This window comes from Sarcophilus harrisii, chromosome 3, assembly GCF_902635505.1.
Source record: "Sarcophilus harrisii chromosome 3, mSarHar1.11, whole genome shotgun sequence".
Lineage (NCBI taxonomy): Eukaryota > Metazoa > Chordata > Mammalia > Dasyuromorphia > Dasyuridae > Sarcophilus > Sarcophilus harrisii.
Window position 1 is genome coordinate 80594712 of NC_045428.1, and position 21606 is coordinate 80616317.

Sequence of the window (21606 nt, forward strand, 5' to 3'; positions counted from 1 at the left end):
GTAGAACTGGTGAAATTAAGTGTGCTTTTAATTTTAAAAGTAAAACGAGGTTATGAGTAGAATTATTTTCTGGTTTAGAGTTTGCGTGTTAAACACATTCTTCATGATACCATCGTTTCCTATAATAAATGGATTGTATGCTATGGTCATCAAAAATATAATGAAACTGTTTGATCAATTTAGTTTAAAAAGGCAAACAAAATAACCTGATTTGAGTCTAAACTGATGAGGCATGCAGATAACTTTATTTGAAATCTAGAATGGCGAAGATTGCTTTAAAATCACACTTTATGATGTTCCCACGTTTATGATATTTGCACTTATTTTAACTGCAAAATGTTAATCATACTATGATCTCATAGTAATAACAAGTAATGCTTTGCCTTATATTTTTAGCTGTTTAAAGAGTTATCTTCAAGGATAAAAGACAAAAGATTTTAAATGGATTAATAAAGGTTCATAGTATATGAGTTAAGACAGCTGACAAAAAAAAATTGCCTTTGTGGCTTAGAAAGCAGATTTTTAAAAGATAAAACCTGCTCTAAGAAAATTTTACTTAAATTTTTATTAAGGGTGGTACACTGATTCCATTAGGAAAAATACATTTGAGGGGGAAAAATGTTCATCTAAAATATATGGACACCCTACTCAAAGGGGAATCGGGGGATATAGGATTAGAAGCAATCTTACACTTCATAAGCCTACTACATTATTTTATAGATGAGAAACTAGTGGGAGAGGATAAATGACTTAATCCAAAGTCAACCAGCTTGCATTTCTGTTAGATGACCTTTATGTTTAGATCAACATGAGGAAAGTATATATTCTATTCATTGTGAAAAATAGTCCTAGACCTAGGTTCAATTTCAGAGAAGATTCAGTGAAGAATTTTGACTGAAAACTGGAAGGGGGTTATTAAATTATTGTTAAACATGCTTTAATTCCAGATTCCTAGTAAGTAGAGGGAAAGTTAATGAAATATTTTTCAGCTAATAAGATTTTTGGTAGAGTAATAAGCTGAAATCTATAATACAAAGTAATGGGATAAGGTGGTTCAAAACAATATGAGTAGGGAGTAGGTAGGAGATACTACTTCAGCAATTAAAGTTCTCTATATTGAAATTTTTAGTTATTCCTCCCTTTGATTAAAGCTACTCTTAAAGAAGAAAATTTAATGGCAAGTTCCTTCCTTTATGTAACATCTATGGTGAATTTTACAAAAAAGGTTAGGGACAGATAATAAAAGAGGACTAAAAGAGACTTTTCTAGGAAGAATACTTTCAGCTGCTTCAAGTGGCACAAAGCAAACACTGACTGGCTAATGAAATTAAAATAGGGTAAAAGGAATCAAAGATGCAATTTCTGTATGACACAATAGAATTATATTTCAATCATCTCCCTATCAATAAACCCAAGAATTAGATTTTGATAAATCCTTCCAGTATTTTACTAGAACTTACTTACTATTGTAATGTTAGCATACTTAAAAATACATAGAAAATTAAACTTCTGAAGTTCATCTGAGTTTTTAACAACAGTTTGCTGGGCAAAAGCAATAAAAACAAGGCAAAAAAAAAGGAAATAAAAAACGCATTGTTACAAAGACAAGGTCTCTATTAATGAAATAGAAAACTTATAGTCCATTTTGTTCCTATTGGTTCAAAAATAGAAAATAAGGATATCGGTCAATCCTAGATTCTCAAATCAAATTAACTCTGGCATACATTTAATTTCTCAATGGATTTTCAAAGATAATTTCTAAATAGGGAAAAAAAAAAAAAACCCAGCATCAAGTCTCACTAATATTCCCTGCTAAAGAAATCCACCATTGTTACAAGAAATGTACTTAAATGATCTCAAGAATAAAATTTTATGACATAATTTATTTCATGTCTTAAGTGAGTATTCATAAGATAGTCTTAAGAATATTATAAGATATTCATATACATAAAGATGTATTTATGTTTTAAATGTGCTTCATATTTCATGTAGTCTCTGTTTCTCCCTAAAACAGGATTTATTTTTAATTTGCTACTGATTTACCACTCAATTCTCTTCCTATTCCTCCCTTTCCTTGTGTGTCTGGCCCTCCCTTCCCCCATTTAAAATAAGCAATTGACAAAATATTCAGGTAAAGGATTAAAAGTACTAAAATAAAACTTTTAGAAAGTTTCTATCCTGAAATAAGTCAAAAAACAAAATGTGATCATTGTCATTGCATCATTAAAAGTTTCCCATTGCCAAAGGTTCAGAGAAGGTGATGATACTTGGCTGCACAGGTATTAAGTGTCAGAGGTGAAATTTGAACTTGCATCATCCTTTGTATTCATTATTTCAGGCTGCTTCCATCAGAATTATAAGGGAATCCTTTTATGGCAAAAATGATTTTAAGTCATATTTTAAGTTTATAAATATTCTACTTCTTATTCTGTTTCTTAAATGACAATTAATAGCCTTTGAATTTTAGAGCCAGAAAAAAATCTAGATTCCTTATTTAAATGAAGAAATGGAAGCACAGAGAAGTAATCTGACTCACCAGAAGTTAGACAGGTAATAAGTCAGGCTTCTCTCTTTATATAATATAAAAAAAGTTTTTACATGAAATCTAAAACGTTTAATATTGCTTCTCTTGGATTTTATCCATTTTTTTCTTTGTATTTTGTGTTGGCTAATAGATAGGTATAATGTATCATAGGTAGGAAATTTACTATTCTGTTTTTCTGGATTATTGTAGAATTCCAAAATAATTTGTAAAAAGAGGTCTTTTTACTTGGTGGTAACTTCTCTTTGTATTTCACTATATTCTGTGTATATTTTTTTAAATATGAAGAAACAGGATTACACAAAACTAGCATCCTATTGCTATGATTATCTAGTAATGTAATTGGCCTTAATTATTTAGCTCCTATTTAGACCAAGCCTTGTAGCATTTCTACCACAAAATATATATGCTCTCTAAACAATAGAAACCCTGAGAAAGTTCATTGTTTCTCCATTTAGAAAATAAGCAAAATATGATAATTTTTAAAATAAATTAAGACACCAATAAATTCAAATGTTATACTCAAATGGCATTTTGTACAGGTGCTAAACTTCTAATTAAAATATCTGGTACTTGATTTTTGCATATTTTTTAAATAAATAAAAAGTGACCCCATCTAAAGCTCTCTGTACAAGTCTTAGGAAAAATCTCAAACAAAAAGTTCTAATTTCACTTTGGTAAACAAAATTTTTTTTAGTTCATTTAAAAACATGATCACATTAATTCCACTTGATATAATCTCAAACATGGAAAAACAAAAATATATATACAGATATCCACACTTTATCTGTTAGCTGATTATTAATTCTAATAATAAAATTATATTAAAATGAATGGAATTAACTTATAAAAATAATAAAACCAGTGATTATCTAGTGATTTCTGTTCTGAGACCTCTACATAATCCTTTGCCTGTCACATAATTTTGCACACGCAGTTGGTCTATTGTACACATATGGGACATCATCCTTGTACATATTGTACACATTCATGGAACATCAAATTATTTGTAATACCCTTCTTAAAAATATTTTACCCTATAACTAATGCATTTGATTTTTAAATTTTGAATTGAGATAAGCCATGGAAACACATTCTTTTCTTGTAATGTTTCTTGACACCAAATCCTTTCTATTAATATCTATTTAAAATCTTCCATTATATAAAATCCTTTATTTAAAATTTCTCACCAAGCAATAAAGTTCTAAAGAGGTCAATACTAAATGGTATCTGGATTAGTCAAGTTATCTGAGGATGAAAAAGTTTAATTAAAAGAAAACTAAACTGACATAAAAAAAGAAGGCATCAATAAAACTTTAAAAATAAACAATCACACATATATGCCTAATTAAATCAAGTAGGAAAAACTATGCCTTGTGGAATATTTTGCAAAATTATTGTTTCAAAGAGTTGTGAGTTCAATCCACTACATGAAAAATGTGAAGATGAATTTATAAGACATTGTGCTTATCAATCTCCTACTTTAAAAATAAAACCAATTCTTTTCTGTTAATTTGAACAATAAAGGCTTTAACTTTCAGCATTTAACCAGAATAAACAGGAATTAAGTCCGTCAACCTAAACCAACTAGTTTTCATAACCATGAGTTGGAAATCTATGTATTTTTAAAAGATGGTATCTCAATGTTTGCTTTTTAAAATGGTATACAGTTTTCCAATTAACACATAAATCACATCAAAATAAGACAATTTCAACTTGGGACATTATTGCTAAATTCTAGTAACTTCAGGAAAACAATTTGTTTAGTACATAAAAGTTCAGAAATAATAAAACCTACACAATATAAAATCATGCAGATAAAGAATTATGATGTTCCAAATGCATTTCAAAGGATCTGAATGTTAAAACTGAAGACAATATTTTAGTTTATTTAATTTTATTTAACTATTAATAAATCAAAAGGACAAAAATGTACTTCTTGTCCCTCTACTTTCCCCCTGGCCTTTATTATTTTAAGATAAAGATCATCTGAGGAATATCTCAGAGAGCTATGCAATGAGTTTTTATTGAAAGAGAGTCATGTAGCAATTTCTATACTTTTTTTTTGGTTTATCGTACACCCTTGTATTTAACTACAAATGACTTTGGAACATCCAGCAGCAGTGCAACAAACAGACTTGAAGAATTCTTTAATTCAGTAGGAGCTCCAGAAAAAAAAAATCAGTTGCTTAAATATTCCCATTTTTAAAAAAAAAGGAGGCCTAAACAGCTGGTATAAAAGGCCATCTTTCTCCAATATTCTATAATAAGCTTTTCAGAATAAGTACCTTATCTTGTTCTGTTTAGAATGATAAATATAATCAAAATAAATAAATCATTTCTTCCATTTTTATCTTAGTTTTCTCAGAAGTAAAATATGGACTATACAATGGTTTGTTTACAGACTATTAAACAATAGAACACAACATGAACACTAAGTCTAATTCCTTGTATTTTTTCTCAATTTGGGAGCAGAATAAGAGTGTAAAATACCATTTAATTTACTGGGACTAGGTAAAGAATTTTTTAAATGATGAAGACAAGACTGTACCTTTATAAAATATAGTACACATACGATAAATTTTATAATTTACCAATGATTTTCTAAATTAAAAACATTGAGTCATCATAAAATTCAGAGATTTGGTTAAAGTGACAAAATAAATCAAGTTTTGGTGATCAATGGTAGTAGCAGCTGTAAGCAGTAATCACTTAGAATGATGAGTGTTATATTCTGTCTCTCCAGCTGAAATCTGGCTGAGCCGTTTGCTGGATCCCCACAACTTTCGAGACAGCTGACCTGTACGCATCTGTTAAAAAATAATTCAGAGAATGCGTGAAAGGTTGTTTTAAAAAGCATAAATTAAATTAATATGTCAGGTGATGATTCTGGAAAATTTGCAAACAACAAATACTTCTGTTTTTAGTATAGTTAATTCTCATAACTTTTGTTTGACTTATCAATAAAAATATGACTACATTTACTCTTTCACAAGCAGTTAAAAAGTATGCTAATAAAATAAATTGAATAGTCTCGCTATGTAAAAATTATTAAATTCTTACATTTGACAATTTCTTGACAACTCTGTCAAGAAATCACTCATGAATCAATAATGAATTTCTTCCTATCACATTTACTTTGGTGTCCAGTCCTCTCTGCCCTCATGGCTAAATTTTCCCCATTCTTTTTTTTTTTTTTTTTTTTTGCCGATCTTTTATCTGGATTAACGCTTAAAAATCATATCCATACTATCATCCATAGTACAAAGAAGATGATAAAATACTGACTTTGTTTAAAAAAAATCAATAGCATCTATGTATGAGCATTTTTCCTAAATAAAATTTTTAGGGAAATACAATATAACAATAGGAAAAATTTTTTTAAAAATAGTTACAAATCTCCTTTAGGAGTGCTTAGACTGAACAAATAAAGAAGAATAAGATAGAAAATTTTAAATTATACCTATTTCCAATAGCATGGGAGAAGATTCTGAAAATCTTCATAAGATTCACATAAACTAATGTGAGTGAGGTGAGCAGAAACAGAAACGACAACACTGTTTTATATAAGAACTGATTTTTTTTTTTTACCTAACATCTACAACACTGAAAGGGAATGCAACTTTGAAAGATTCAAGAACTCCAAGTAACAATAACTATAATCACAATTCTAAAATACTGATAATGAATTGTGATTGTCACTACAGAATAAGATAGATATTTTCAGATATGGCCAATATCTGTTTGCTTGACTACGTATATGTTAAAGGAGATTGGCTTTTAGGGGGATGAGAGGAGATGGATTTATGGAGCAATGAATATCAAGACCTGATTTTTTCTTGAGAGTCAAATATATGTCCTGTAATACTGTTCCCCAAAATATAGAGTAGCATGACATTATGCAAAGTAGAGATAATTCCTGTTTTTATAGAATGAGATCATATTTATATCTAGACATTAGAGTTATATTTAGAATTCATCTTGAATATTTTAACTTACAAAATAGCTTGCTTTCATAGTAGTAGATCTACAGAAATAAGTAACTATAATTTTTTGTTTTAATTACCCTGAATCATATTTATGGGCCTCCTATTAAATTTTAAATTATTAAGTGAAATTTCTAGGTGTTACAAATTAATAAATTCTTTCTTATTTTGAGACTTTTATTCAATATATAACAAAATCTACACTACACTTAGATCTTAAATAAATAGGCATATTTTAACTACATATTTTAAGTCAGCAGCATAGGGCCCAAAAGAAGTTTTACCTTTCCAAATAACCTTTGGAATCTCTACCAGGGGTCCTTAAACTCCGGCCGCAGCCAGATGCAGCAGCTGAGGACATTTATCCCCCTCATCCAGGGCTAAGACGTTTCTTTATTTAAAGGCCTTGTGGGCCTTTAAAACAAATTTTAAAACAAACTTTTTGTTTTTACTATAGTCCAGCCCTCCAACAGTCTGAGGAACAGTGAACTGGCCCCCATTTAAAAAATTTGAGGACCCCTGCTAGACTCTTGCTGATGCTGCATAATTTTTTTTAAATAGCTTTTTATATACAAAATATATGCATGGGTAATTTTTCAACACTGACCCTTGCAAAAACTTCTGTTCCAACTTTTTCCCTCCTTCCCTTCACCCTCCTTCCCTAGATGAGAGGTAGTCCCATACATGTTAAATATGTTAAAGTATATGTTAAAAACAATATATGTATACATATTTATAAAGTTATCTTGTTGCACAAGAAAGATTGGATTTAGAAAGAAGGTAAAAAAAATCCTGAGAAGAAAAAACAAAAAGATGCTGCATAATTCTGAGTACATTTTGTTGAAGATGGCAGTGTAAAATATTTTTTTTAATGGATGTGCAGAATTACTAAAAGACAGATATATACCAGTGGGATATACCTTCTTGACAGTGTGAAATATACACACATAAATCCTATGGTCAAGCATTAAAAAGTTAGGAAAATAAATACAAAACAAAGTTAATGTTATTTCCTTGATGTCAGTATGTATCAATAACAACTATTACCCAGGGACAGCTAGATGGTGCAATAGATAAAGCACCAGCCCTGAAGTCAGGAGGACCTGAGTTCAAATCTGGTCTCAGACACTTAACACGTCCTAGCTGTGTGGCCCTGGGCAAGTCACTTAACCCCAATTGCCTCAGCAAATAAATGAATGAATGAATAACAATTACCATAGATAATGTATTGTATCTTATACACATATCTGTTTTAAAAATGGAACACAAATCTAATATTTCTGTTCAAATAGATTAAAATAAAATCAACCTGTTGACTAAGAATCTTCACACACACACACACACACACAAAATTAGTATCGATATTAGATGAATCCTAGAAGCTTTTTGGTTGGAAAATAAATATGAGTGAGTATCTACTATCAGGATCTCTCAATGAGGATAACCCATGGCACTGAGGTTAAACAAATGGCCTCTTTTGTTTCTCCTTATATTGAAACTCAAGCTCTTGAGTATAATTGCTATAATTCTCTTTCACCCAGAAGCAAGTAGTTATTTGATAACAGTTTTGATATTTGATTCAGGAAGTGATGAATGCTTGCAAATTTACTTCACCACAGAGAATTAAATTATCAGCAGAGGTAACATGGAGAAATTCTTTATGAAATGAAGGGGGAAATGATGCTTTTAAAGAAAAGCAACTGACACATTGCATATGTATAAAAATCAAAAGAATTCCTATTTTGTACTTACAAGCTACTTAGCAGACCTAAGTCTAGGTGTGACAAGAGAAAGGAAAGCATTACAATTTAATTCAGCTGGAATTGAGGAAAAACAAGAGGATCTTTAATAGTCCAAGACAGAAAATTCTTGCGGGTAAATATTACCTCAGCTGGCTTGCCAACACCAACGATGATCAGTTTGCCATCTTCCAGTCCCACAAGAATGTGACTATGTTCTTTGGTAACAGAAACACAGTAAATAGGCAGCCTCATGGCTAATGGGGAGACACTCAGATTTAAGCTAGAAGAGAAATGAATTAAAAAATACACATAAAATAATAGTTTCATACTGCACAAAGAAAGACTTTTGCATATAATGATACAGGTGGAAGGAATTTTATAGAAATCAAGAATCAAAAATTCTACAATAAGGAAATTCACCCTCTGAAAGTCTGTCATGTGCTAAAGAGAAAACATTCTACTTAAAGATATTGCTTCTTTATTCCAAAGGTGCCACTTTTTTTGATACTCACAAATAGCACTGGGAGAAAAATATTTTTAATGGTGCTAGAACTCATTCCTCAACTAGTCCTTGGCCTGTTCTACTCTAAGTGTCACTCTGACAAAGCCTTTCAAGTCCTAAGCATGAAACATGACATTAGCTTTCAACATTCCTTTCACACATGCCAAAGAAGACATCTGAGATAATTATTGAAATTACTGAAAAACAACCAACCTGCATTTTAATCATGCAACATTTTTCTTAAATGATGAGCTGATGATTCTAGTTTTTTTTACCTGTGGAGATCTCGTATAGACAGGAACCCTTGCAAGCTGCCTGCTATGATGTGCTCTCCAGCTACACACATATCTGTTATTTGTTCTGTAAGGGTCTCAGATCCTAGATACTTTCCATTCACAGAAAAGAGATGTAAAGCATTTTTATCCTGTGGAGAATATAATATGTGGGATTTTAAGAGTATGTAATAAAGAGTAAGTCTTCCCTTTTTCTGGCTTCTTTCATATTTAAGTCTATGGCTATGATAAGGAATGACTTCTGAGCCTCAGAAAATTTAAAATAAAAAATAATGGTAAAAAGAATTCAGGAGTTTAAGAATAATAATACTAGTAGTATACTAATACAGAGCTTTATAGTTTGCCAAACATTTAAGTGCATATTATCTCCTTTCAATAACCCAAGGAAGTGGGACTCATAGTATCTTTTCCTTTTTTACAAATAATGATTCAATAATAATTACTTAACAGAGAATGTTTTAAAAGACATTAAAATACTACCTCCAGATAAAAGGCTTATATTACTAAAAAATGTCATTTGCAATATCCTCCATAATATAAGAATCTAATTTTCAAAATTACTGTATTTGAGACTGAGGAGAAACACTGCATACAACTTGCACTTTAGATTTAATTGTTCCAGTGTAATAAAAGTTATTCTTTGTCATATGTATTTTAATAAAGTATAACATAGATCACTAATATATAATACTGTCATGTTTTCCTCCTATAGACATAAACAGTGGAAGAAATCTGAAATAAAATCTTGAAATAAGGACTTTCCTACTCTCCTCAAAATGCCCAACCAAAATCAATACAATGTGAAACTCAATAAAATGTGAGACTAAATGAATAGCCATCGTCCAGAGTTATTACGTGAATAGAGTAAACATTATATACCTTGAGAGTAGTGTTTTCTTCAATGCTGGAATGGATAATAATATGTCCTTCCCATGACAGGGCCAAGTTGGGAATTGTCAATAGGAGAGAACTCTCACACGGCGGTCGCAAAGTCCTCATGTATTGGCCTTTCTGAATTGTATGAATAATCACAGTGCCATCCTGCAAAGTAGAGATAATAGAAGCTAGAAAAAGACCAAAAGGACAAGGAAAAGGAAAGGACATTGTATAAAGGAGCAAGGGAAATAAATCTGGGGAGGGTGGACAGAAATAAGAATAGAAGACTAACAAAATCACATACTTTCTGAAACATTCCCTATTCTCAGATTCTATCCTGATCTTTCATTTCTTTCAATTCCATGAGCATTTTTGGAGGGCCTACTATATTCTTAGTACTATGGCAGCCACAGGAAATACAAAGCCTAAAAGCAAACAGTCCCTACTCTCAAAGAACTTACACTTTATGACTCCTCCAAACTACTGTTCAGCATTTTTATAACTGAAGAAATTCAAATTTCTTTCAAGTAGCAATAAATCACAACTGCTTTCAATTTTTTTCTGTATTCATTTTTCTTTCAAGATTCTCATATAAATATAGTTCTTCCTACCTACTTGCTAAGAATCCCCAAAATAAAATTCATTTTAGATTTTTTTCTTCCCCTGCCACTTAGAATAAAGATTTTTTTTTTTTTTTAATAAAAAGGCAAAATCTTACCCTTGCTCCTGACACTGCCAGGTCTAGTTCAGTGCTGATCCCAACACTAGATACTTCATCAGTGTGTCCATAAAGAATCTGAAGTGGTTTGGGCCCCAAACCCACAGGTATACCTCCCTATTAGCAAAACAACAGAGTAAAAGTAAGGCCATCTTCCAACAGGCTATTTTTGTAATAATGTAGTTCTTACTGAAATTAACTTGCAAATCATGAACAAATATTACAGAGTTATAACTGAGGTTATTCATCATTACCTTAAAAGTTACACACACTTGATTTAATTGTAAATATGGAATTCGCTTTTTCATAATATATTGGAAAGAACACTTGATAGGGTGTTGTAGGAGTACAAACCTTGATTCTGCCTTAGGCAAGTGTACTTACCTGCTGTACTACTTGCCATACCATACACGTAGTATCTCTGGAACCAGAAATCAAATGTATTCCACAATAATCTGTGGATAAGCAGGTCACAATATCTGGAAGAAAAGAAAACTTTATAAAAGGAACTAAGTTAATCTAAAGTGACCAAATATCTAAATTTGGCTGATATCGTTCTTATTTATAACTCCAGTCCCAAAAGAAAAGAAGCTAGTAATACCATATTGCACAGAGTCAGAAAGAACCTGAATTCAAATTTAGTCTCTTGTCCTTCCTAGCTATGGGACCTCAAGCAAGTTCTTCTGACTGCCTCCATTTCCTCAACTGTAAAATGGGCATACTTATCTCCCAGGGTTGTTGTGAAGATCAAATGTGCTAATGTTTGTATATTTACGATTGTGCCTGGCATGAACCTTTCCTTGTAATAAAGAAAAGAAGTAAAACCAATTTACAGAATAAACATTTCTGACATTGTATGTAACAGTTCCCACCTGCAGCTCCCTATCTGTCCACCAAGAGGAGGGAAGTATCTTCTGTTAGACTAAGACTGCTCACTGCAAGTATAAAAGATGTTTTTATTTCAGAGATTAAAATTAATCCTTACCCATATGCCTGATGTGCTGTGCAATCATTTTGCCTCTGGTGAGTGATGTTACTCGAATGCTATTGTCCCAGTGTCCCGCGCTGAATAATAACTTTGCATCATGTGATACTACAAATAGCTTAGAAGTAATAGCTAGTCCTGGAGCAAAAGGACCATTTATGCCACGCTGAGTTCTATAAACACATTAACACAAAAAAGGATATTTCTGAACAACTGGATAAAGTGAAAGATTTTTTTTTGCTTTTTTTTTTCTGAAATTCATGTTATTTCATATTCTTTAAATATAACTCATCTGTCACTGCATGACCCCCCCCCAAAAAAAAAAAAAGTTTTAAAGGCAATGTATTCATTTTACCACAGTGATATCTTTTATGATAATAAATTATTGGTAGGTGGGCAATAAACAATTTTTTTTGCTGCTAATATCAATGATGTTAGCAATAAGATCATGGATGGAATCACTGAAATGAAAAGATTAAGCATGGCTTCCAAAACCAGAGGATTAAGCAACATTCTTCATTTAGAGAAAAAAGTGAATGAACAATTGGGCAAGAAGTTCAAAGTCTCAGAGTACATTGTAAATGAAGATCTGGGCAAAGCTGAGGAATCAAATGAAGCAGTCAAATAGAAACAAAGACATATGTTGCTACCTAAGGGACTCAAGAAGATCATCTGTTATTAGGTAATAAGCTGAAGGGAAGGAATGTTACTGTCCACCTGTGACCATCAATACTATTTCTTTACTTACTTAGGATTTGTCACAGTTTGATCTTTGATGAATGTAAAATAGTTAGAAATGTTTCTGTCATAAGGCAGCCATCCATGGGTTCCAATTACACAATTCATGCTTGCTGTTAACTGGAAAACAACATATAAATGATGAAGTTAGATGAATTAGCTTTCCCTTTCCACTGATGATTTGGGGAATCTAACATTTTAGCATTTAGATAACTAAATGAGAAACGTTTTTTAATTCTGTAAAAAATAAAAAAATTCTCATATGGTTCAACAAGAACTCTGTCTCTTTTACTTTTTTTTTTGTCCCTTTTACTTTCACTCAAGACTAGTTGTCAACTATGACTATGGTTACTTTATTTAATAATATATCATTTTCCCTTAACTTCTCAAAAATTATTAATATACAACTGTATCTATAATAGATAATTTGAGGGGTAATGCTATCATTCTTAGAGATATTATTTATTATATAAGTTAGAATCAGAAATTAACTGATAAATAAAATACTCTGCTATATCTTTTACTTAGTACAGCATTTGTAAACCAAAATAAATACATTTGACTTACCTGTGTTCTCTTTATGTATATCAAACTTGACTTTTTCTTTTAACTTGATAACATGGCAAAAGATGAGTTTGTTATGGTTTTGGGGGCTTTATTACTTTTTTTTTTTTTTTTTGCATTTCACTAGTCTCATGAGAACAACAGGGTCTGAAAAAGATAAAAACCAACTCACCAGTATCTCTGGACTACCCTGTGTCATAAAAGAACGAGGCTGATTTCTGGGAACAATAGCTTTTACTAGTGGAATCCCATCACTGATACCCTAATAGGGAAATAGAAAAATATTAGAATTTAAATCAGAAAGATTCCCAATCAAGTGGAGAGAGAGATAGATCAATGGACTTGGGGTTAGAAGTTCTAGATTCAACTTCTAGTTCTGCCACTAATCAACTCTATTTCTTTGGGTAAGGTCTTTCACCTCTCTCTGTTCCACTTTCCTCCTCTCTCAAAAGGAAATACTGCTATTGTTCAACTTACCTTGTAGAATTATTGTGAGGAAAATATGTTGAAAACTTATCACCTCTATCTTTTAGAATTCAAATTGTCCATCAAAGCCTATTTTTTAAATCTATCTTACTCAACTAAGCTGCTGATTCTCCCCACTTTTGTGTCATTACCATTATTTCTTTATTTTTTAAATTTTTTTTTATTTATCTTTTTTTATTTTTTTGGTAATATATACATATACTATTTCCCCTGAAAATATTTAAGATCCTCATGGACAGAAGCTTCCTTTTTTGCCTTTGCATTTCTGATGCCTGGTCAATCTTGTGGAAGAGGGATTAGTTATACTGGTTGGATAGCACAGAACAAAAATAGGACCAATATATGAATACAACAGAGAATTACATTTTAGCTAATAATTAGAGATGTCCTTAAGAAAAAATGCACAACTAAGAATAATGATTATGAATGTGAATGGGATAAATTAATCCATAAAATGAATGAAGATAGCTGGATGAATTAGAAGGCAAAATTCAGCAACAACAAAAAAAGAAAGAACAGATTCATAAATTAGGAATGTAACTAAAACTTCTAGAAAATAAAGAACTATAGTTACCCAAAACTAAATGGGCAAAAAACATCATAAAAAAATTAGGGAGGGTAGGAACACAAAGAAAAAAATTGTCTTTTAGATCTATGAATAGAGAAAGAAACCAGTAACAAAGAAAATCACATAAGAAAAAATGGACAATTTTGACTAGGCTTATTAAAAAAAGTTTTGCACAGATAAATCTAATATATTAAAAAGTAAAGGGAAACTATTAACTGGGGAAGGGGAGGAAATTTTTGAAACAAGTTTAATTTAGGAAAGTTTTATATCCATGAAGTAATTCAAATTTATAAGACTAAGAGTCGTTCTTCAAAAGATAAATGGTCAAATGATATGAACAGGCAGGTTTTTTAAGTAGTTGTGCAAAATAAATTTCTGTATTAATTATGTTTCACCACACTTCTCCCCCAACCAAAAAAAAATGTTTAGAAGGAAGGAAGAAAAGAAATAAGGTATGTGTATCTAATTTATATTTTAATATACTTAACATCTACTGGTCATCCTGCCATCTAGGGGAGGGGGTGGGGGGGTAAGAGGTGAAAAATTGGAACAAGAGGTTTGGCAATTGTTAATGCTGTAAAGTTACCCATGTATATATCCTGTAAATAAAAGGCTATTAAATTAAAAAAAAAAAAAAAAAAAAAGAAAAGAAATAAGGTAGGAAGAAAGGAAGGAAGGGAAGAGAAAAAGGGGAGGAATGGAAGGGAGGGAAGGAAAGGGAATGAGGAAGGAAGGGAAGAAAAAAGGAAGGAAGGGAAAAAGGGAGGAAGAAAGAGTGGAAGGAAGGGAAAGAGAAGGAATAAGGGAGGGAAATGAAGGAGGAAGGCAGGGAAAGTGGGAGAGAGGGAGGAAGAAAATGAGGAAGGCAGGAGGGAAGGAAATATTTACTTCAATCTAAACTCTGAGTCCATTAGTTCTCTAGCTAGCAGTAGGTAGCATATTTCATCATGAGTTCTTTGGGATTGTGGCTGGTCAACAGACTGTAACAAATCTTTCAAAGTTGATTATCTCTATATTATTGCAGTTATTATGTAAAACTGTTCACTTCATTTTTTTATTTCATAAAATCTTCCCAGTTTTTTTCCCCTGAAACTATGCCCTTCATCATTCCTTCATTATTCATATACTATAACTTGTTCAGCCATCTCCCCAATTGATGGACACTGCCCTGGGTTCAACTTACCTGACATTATAAAAACAAAAACAAAAACAAAAAAAACCTGTTAAGAATACTTTGGTACATATATGGATGGTCCTTTTCTTCTTCCTTTGATCTCTTTGGGCTTAGATTTGGTAGTGATATTGCTGGATCAAAGGGGAGGTAAAATATAATAGCTTTTGGAGTATAGTTCTAAATTGCTTTTCAGAATAAACAGACTAGTTCACAACTTCACCAACAATATATTTACTTCCTTACAGCCCTTCAGTATTTATCTCTTCCCCTTCTTTGTCTTCTTCGTCAATTTGATGGGTATGAGTTGGTACCCAGAGTTATCTTAATGCATATTTCTCTATTAGTGATTTAAAGATTGCTTTTTTCATATGGCTATTGAGAGCTTTGATTTCTTCCTCTAAAAACAGGTTACTCAAATGCTCTGGCTATTAGTTAGTGAATGGCTCTTATTCTTGTAAATGTGACAATATTTTGGAAATGAGACCTTTATCAGAAAACCTTGAAAATATTTTTCCCCCACTTTCTTGCTTTTCTTCTAATTTTAGCTGTTTTGGTTTATTGGTTACTCAAAACCTTTTTAACTTTATGTAATCAAAATTATCCATTTTGTCTCCTATGAACCTCTCTATTTCTTATTTGGCCATGAACTCTTCCCCCTATCCATAGATTTGACAGATAATTTCTTCAGAATAGCTAGTTTTCAAAGGAAGTAAGTCAACCTATTATTAAAAAAGTAAAAAAATGCTCTAAATCAATAATAATTAGAGGAATATAATTAAAGAAACTTTGAAGTACTTTTAACTTCACCCTTTATACTGGTAAAAATGACAAAATCAAAAAAAGAAAATATTGGAGTAACTGCAAGAAAACAGGTAATTTTTTTTTTCTCAGTAGTATTTTATTTTCCCAAATACCTGTAAAGATAGTTTTCAACATTGATTCTTGTAACATTTTGTGTTCTCAATTTTTCTTCCCCCTTGCCTTTACGTCTGCCCTCCCCAAGAAAGCAAGCAAACCAATATTGAAGGAAACAGGTATGTTAATAGATTATTGGTAGAATTGTGAATTATTCCAGCCATACAAGAAAGCAATGTGGAACTATGCCCAGAGATTTATCAAATCTGCCATACTTTTTAGTCCAGATCTATTACATTAAGCTTATGCTGTACTCCAAGGAAATTTTTTTAAAAGGAGTAAAAAGATCTTCATGTACAAAATATTTGTAACAAGTTTTTTCATTATCATAAAAAAGTGGAATCTAAAAGGCTACTTCCACATTAGAGAATGGTCAATGACTAAACAAATTGTGACATGTACATGTAACAAAATAGTCATAATAATGATGAAATTGGCAATTATAGAGGAAAAGGAGAAGACCTTTATGAACTGATTCAGAGGAAAAGTGAGCAGAACTAAGAGTACAATTTATACAATGACAGATTAACAGAGAAAAACAACTTTGAAAGACTTTAGAATACTGATCAATGCAATAATAAATTGCATACAAAAAATGAAGATGAATACACAATATTGAATACATCATCAGTAAAGATGAAACATGCCATGCCACTCACTCTTGCCAAAGAAGTGATAAACTTAAAATACATAAAGAGACATGTAATTTATACATTTTCAGACATAGTGACTGAGGGAATTTGTTTTGCTAGATTACACATCTATACTCTGAGGGTTTATTACACAGGTTGTTTGTTTGTTTGTTTGTTTTTTAACTTGCTCAATGTGGAGATAGACTAATGGGAGAGAGATTAATAAAAGAAAATCAAAATAAAAAATAAATAAGAATTTCTATTGGAGGGGAGGAATTAATAGCTAGTGATTATAGTGATGCCAAAAAAAAAAAAAAAAAAAAAAAAAAAAAAACCCAGAATGAAAGAAGAGCATCAAAACAGCATTTAAAAATACATTAAAAAAAAAAAAGAAGCTTGGAAAAAGACAGGCAGAACAATTTTAGTACAGTTGCATATATAGTACTCCTTCCTGTTTTTAATTTGTGATAATGAAATATTTGTGTCTGTTGATGTTTGTTAAGCCTATAATGAAAAGAAAAATGGAGGTGAGGGGAAATATAGTGACTTACAAGCAGCATTAGTAGCAGGAACAGCCACACAGATGAAATTACAGATCAGTAGAGTATTAAAGTGATATCCCTTCTGTGTTTGCTCACCTCCTTTACTGAGACCCTTACCTAAACCAATGACTTAAAATAATGTAGGAGGGTATGTCACTGAGAGGGACTAAAGTACTTCTGCAAATTCCAGGGACACAATTTAGACCAAGCTACTTATTTGTTCACCCTTTAAAGACAGTATGAACATGTAAAGGACAGGAACTCTGTATGATTGATTTAATCCTACAAGGTGTTAACTCAGTGGTATTGATAAGACAATGGTTATCTAGTTTAGCATGTGAGTTCTCTAGTTCAGTGTGACTGATTTAATCCTACAACAAGGTATTAACTCAGTGGAATTAATATAATGATTCTCTAGTTTACATGTACTTAGTATAATTCTAGAAGTTGACACCTATTCTACAAGATTGACACCTATAATGATGTACTTATAATAGAGTTCATTCCATCTTCATCAGCCACCTGGTGGCTCTCTTGCCTCCTGCACTGAAACCAAAACCCATTCTGGAGGCCCTCTGGAATGGGTCTTGGTTTCAGTGCCACCAGGACGGTCTCTGTCTTGAAGTCTATTTCCTCTCCCAGATCTCTTAGCTTTTATGTATACCCTTTACGTGAACCCATGAGCAAGGATTTCTTTATTAAGCATTTACTCAGTGCCAAGCACTAGGAATACAAGAAAGAAAGAAAGAAAGAAAGAAAGAAAGAAAGAAAGAAAGAAAGAAAGAAAGAAAGAAAGAAAGAAAGGAAAGAAAGGAAAGAAAGGAAAGAAAGGAAAGAAAGGAAAGAAAGGAAAGAAAGGAAAGAAAGGAAAGAAAGGAAAGAAAGGAAAGAAAGGAAAGAAAGGAAAGAAAGGAAAGAAAGAAAGAAAGAAAAGGCAAACCAGTCATTGTTCTGAAGAAACTTACATTCAAATGTGGTAGCCAAAGATGACAGGAAAAGAAAAGGATGAATGTTGGAGAGGATATAGGAAAGTTGAGACATTGATACGTTATTGATTATTGGTGGAACTATGAAATGATCCAACTATTCTGGAGAGTAATTTGGAACAATGGTCAAAAAGTCATCAAACTGTGCATACCCTTTGATCCAGCAGTGTTTCTACTGAGATTATATCCCAAAGAGATCTTTAAAATGGGAAAGGGACCCACATGTGCAAGAATGTATGTGGCAGCCCTGTTTGTAGTGGCCAGAAAGTGGAAACTGAGTGGATGCCTATCAATTGGAGAATGGCTGAATAAATTGTGGTGTATAAATGTTATGGAATATTATTGTTCTGTAAAAAATGACCAGCAGGATGATTTCAGAAAGGCTGGAGAGACTTACATGAACTGATGTAAACCGAAATGAGCAGAACTGGGAGATCATTAAACACAGCAACAACAAGCCTATATGAGCATCAATTCTGATGGACGTGGCTGTCTTCAACATTGAAATGATTCAAACAAGTTACAATTGTTCAGTGATGAAGAGAGCTATCTATACCCAGAGAGAGGACTGTGGGAACTGAGTATGAAACACAACATAGCATTTTTATGCTTTCTGTTGAAGTTTGCATTTCATTTTCCTTCTCAGGTTTTTTTTTTTCTCTTTCTAAATCAAATTTTTCTTGTGCAGCAAGATAACTGTATAAATATGTATACCTATATTGGATTTAACATAGACTTTAACATACTTAATATGTATAGGACTACCTGCCATCTAGGGGAAGGGGTGCGGGGGAGGAGGGAAAATTTGGAACAGAAAGTTTTGCAAGAGTCAATGTTGAAAAATTACCCACGCATGTTTTGTAAATAAAAAGCTTTAATAATAATAATAAAAAAAAGTGGTAGTCAATATATAAATAGAACCAACAGAACGGGTAGAAGGTAGCTTTGGAGAGGAAGGCTCTCGCAACAGAAGTCAGGAACACTTCCCATAGATATGGCATTTGAGGTTAGTCTTAAAAGAAACCCAGGATTTTAAGAGGTAAAGACAAGGAAAGAGAAAGTTCTAGGCCTGAGGGACAGCCAAGTCAACAGCAGAGGACAGGAGACAGACCATTGTCTACGAGGAATAGCAAATAGGCCAGATTATTGGGTTACAGGGTATGTTGAAGGAAAAAAAGAAGGAAAGGAGACAAATTGTGAAAAGTGTTAAATGCCAAACAAAGGAATCTCTACTTGATCCTGGAGATATTAGAAAGTCCCTAGAGGTTATAAAGCAATATAAAGTAATCTCAGGGAGAATAAGGATATCTTCAAAGTAAAAAACAAGGAAAAGTATTTTCAAAAGCCAATTGCAAGTTATTGTAAACAACATATTTGTATAATTTCTTATCTTTATGAAGTGTTTTACATAATCCATTTGGTCTTCCCAACCCTGTTGAAGTAGGTATGGTAAATATCACTATTTCACAGATTGGGAAACTGAGACTCAGAGAAGTTTAGACCAAGATCAAAGCAGTAGAAGAAACAATTGAAGCTCAGTTCTTCTTACCAGGTTCAAAGTTTTTGTTGTTGTTGTTGTTCTCTATGCTATGGTTTTTTATTATCTATTCAACTGCTCCCCCTCCATTATAAATATACTTGAATAAAAGTTGATATTATTTCAAAGTAGGTATGTTTTAGTGATGTTACAGAGTAGAATTTTACCTCTATGAAAAATGAGTTGAGTTCAGGGAGATGCTGGAAGAGGTTCAAGGCTGCAGTATCTGTTTTGGTTTGTCTTTGTACTACTTCTTCTGCTGATAATCTTGGAGGGTGTGGTTCCTTTAGAATAATTTTAAGGGAAAAAATAATTAAAGAGTACATATACAGCACATATTACAAATGTGTCACTCACAATTTAAAGTCACTTCACTCTTTAGCCAAACATTCAATTGCTGAAAACTACAATAGAATTATTATAATAACTATATAGGATAAAATATTCCTTCAATTCCCATATCCAGTTAGTTTTCAAGTCTTATCAACCCTATCTTTACCTTTCTTCTCTTCCTTCTTTCCACTCACACAGTCTTTACTCTGGGTGACATGCCCATCACCTCTTACCTGGACAATTTCACCAGTCCTCTAATTTGGTCCCCTTTATCTCTCATTCAACCTTCAGATTCTCTCCTATCTAAATCCTAATCTCCTCCCACTGCCAAATTGATATTCCTAAAACAGGAATTTGACTATGTCACAAACACCCTATTCAAAAATCTTCAGTGGACTTTCTTTTGCCTCCAGGATAAAGTACTACCCCCTAAAATTCTTTTTTATCTGCCTTCTTTCTGACCTCTCATTTCAGTTGTATGCTGTCCCTTCTGATCCAATGTGCTTACAATCTGTTCTTCCTAGACAACCTTCCTCTCAAGTTTCTAGGCCTTTGCTTCAGTGCTCCTCCGTATCTAGAAAGCTCTCTCTCCTTATTACAGGATTAGCTTTTTTCAAAGCACAACTTGAGTGTTTCCTTTTACAGAAAGTCTCCGGATATTCTTTAATTAGGAGTATGCTCTCTGTAAAGCAAATACTTTGTTTTAACTTATTTGCATACATGTTGTAAACTCGAGCAGGAGGTTTTCTCCATGAGGGCAGGTATTACTTCAAGTTTGTCTTTTATTTCCAGCACCCGGCACTTTACTTGCACATAATAGGGGCTTCATAAGTATTTAACACATTGAATTGAATACACAATAAGGTTAGGAATGAAGTACACACTTTAAAACAAATCCAGGACCACACAAACTATGAAGTTGTAAATACAGAGCTATTAGGTACCTAAGACAACTGATTCATTTATGTAGCTAGAATGTATCTGTGAATTAGAGTGAGAATTAATGATCCAAATGTATGTACATCTTATGAAAATAAAAAATGCTAAAGGTAATTACTCTAAAAAGTATCAGAATGCCTAAGCTCTCACATTTTACATCTATCAATCATTTAAAAAGGTCATTTTCAGGAATCTTCTTCCTGAATGCCTGAATGCCAGCTGCTCCACAAGAAGAGCTCCATCTCAGAGCTGATTGAAAGACACCCACGGATGAGCCCTGCCATGAAGCTCTTTTTCATTTTATTTATTTTATTTCATCTACAACTCTGGTTGGTTTCAACTTCATGGAACAATATGCCCCTCCCAGGATAAACCAATCCCTTCTAATCTCATCACCATGCTACTAATTTAAGCTTTGGATATTCAACACCTTCCCACCTTCCCATCTGATCAGCCTTTTCCTTACTTTATAAAGGGAAAAAATTGGATTTTCAACTCAGTATCAAGTTCATGAAACAAGACATTCTTCTCTGGATACCCTATGGTGT

The 21606-nt window shown here is 32.3% G+C and overlaps 1 protein-coding gene across 5 annotated transcripts in view; it reads right to left on the minus strand.

Moving 5' to 3' along the window:
- Positions 1 to 1157: 1157 nt before the first annotated feature.
- The window catches only part of NBEAL1 (neurobeachin like 1), a 188210-nt gene continuing 167761 nt past the window's right edge, over positions 1158 to 21606 (minus strand). For all 5 annotated transcript variants that reach the window (XM_031958300.1, XM_031958299.1, XM_031958298.1 and 2 more), the window contains 10 exons: positions 19954 to 20070; positions 13119 to 13208; positions 12393 to 12502; positions 11645 to 11817; positions 11044 to 11138; positions 10660 to 10776; positions 9945 to 10106; positions 9048 to 9196; positions 8415 to 8550; positions 1158 to 5352 (listed from right to left, as the gene is read on the minus strand). In XM_031958300.1, the coding sequence (XP_031814160.1) occupies positions 5251 to 5352; positions 8415 to 8550; positions 9048 to 9196; positions 9945 to 10106; positions 10660 to 10776; positions 11044 to 11138; positions 11645 to 11817; positions 12393 to 12502; positions 13119 to 13208; positions 19954 to 20070 (1251 nt within the window). In that variant the 3' untranslated portion in view covers positions 1158 to 5250. The remainder of the gene's footprint in view (positions 5353 to 8414; positions 8551 to 9047; positions 9197 to 9944; positions 10107 to 10659; positions 10777 to 11043; positions 11139 to 11644; positions 11818 to 12392; positions 12503 to 13118; positions 13209 to 19953; positions 20071 to 21606) is intronic.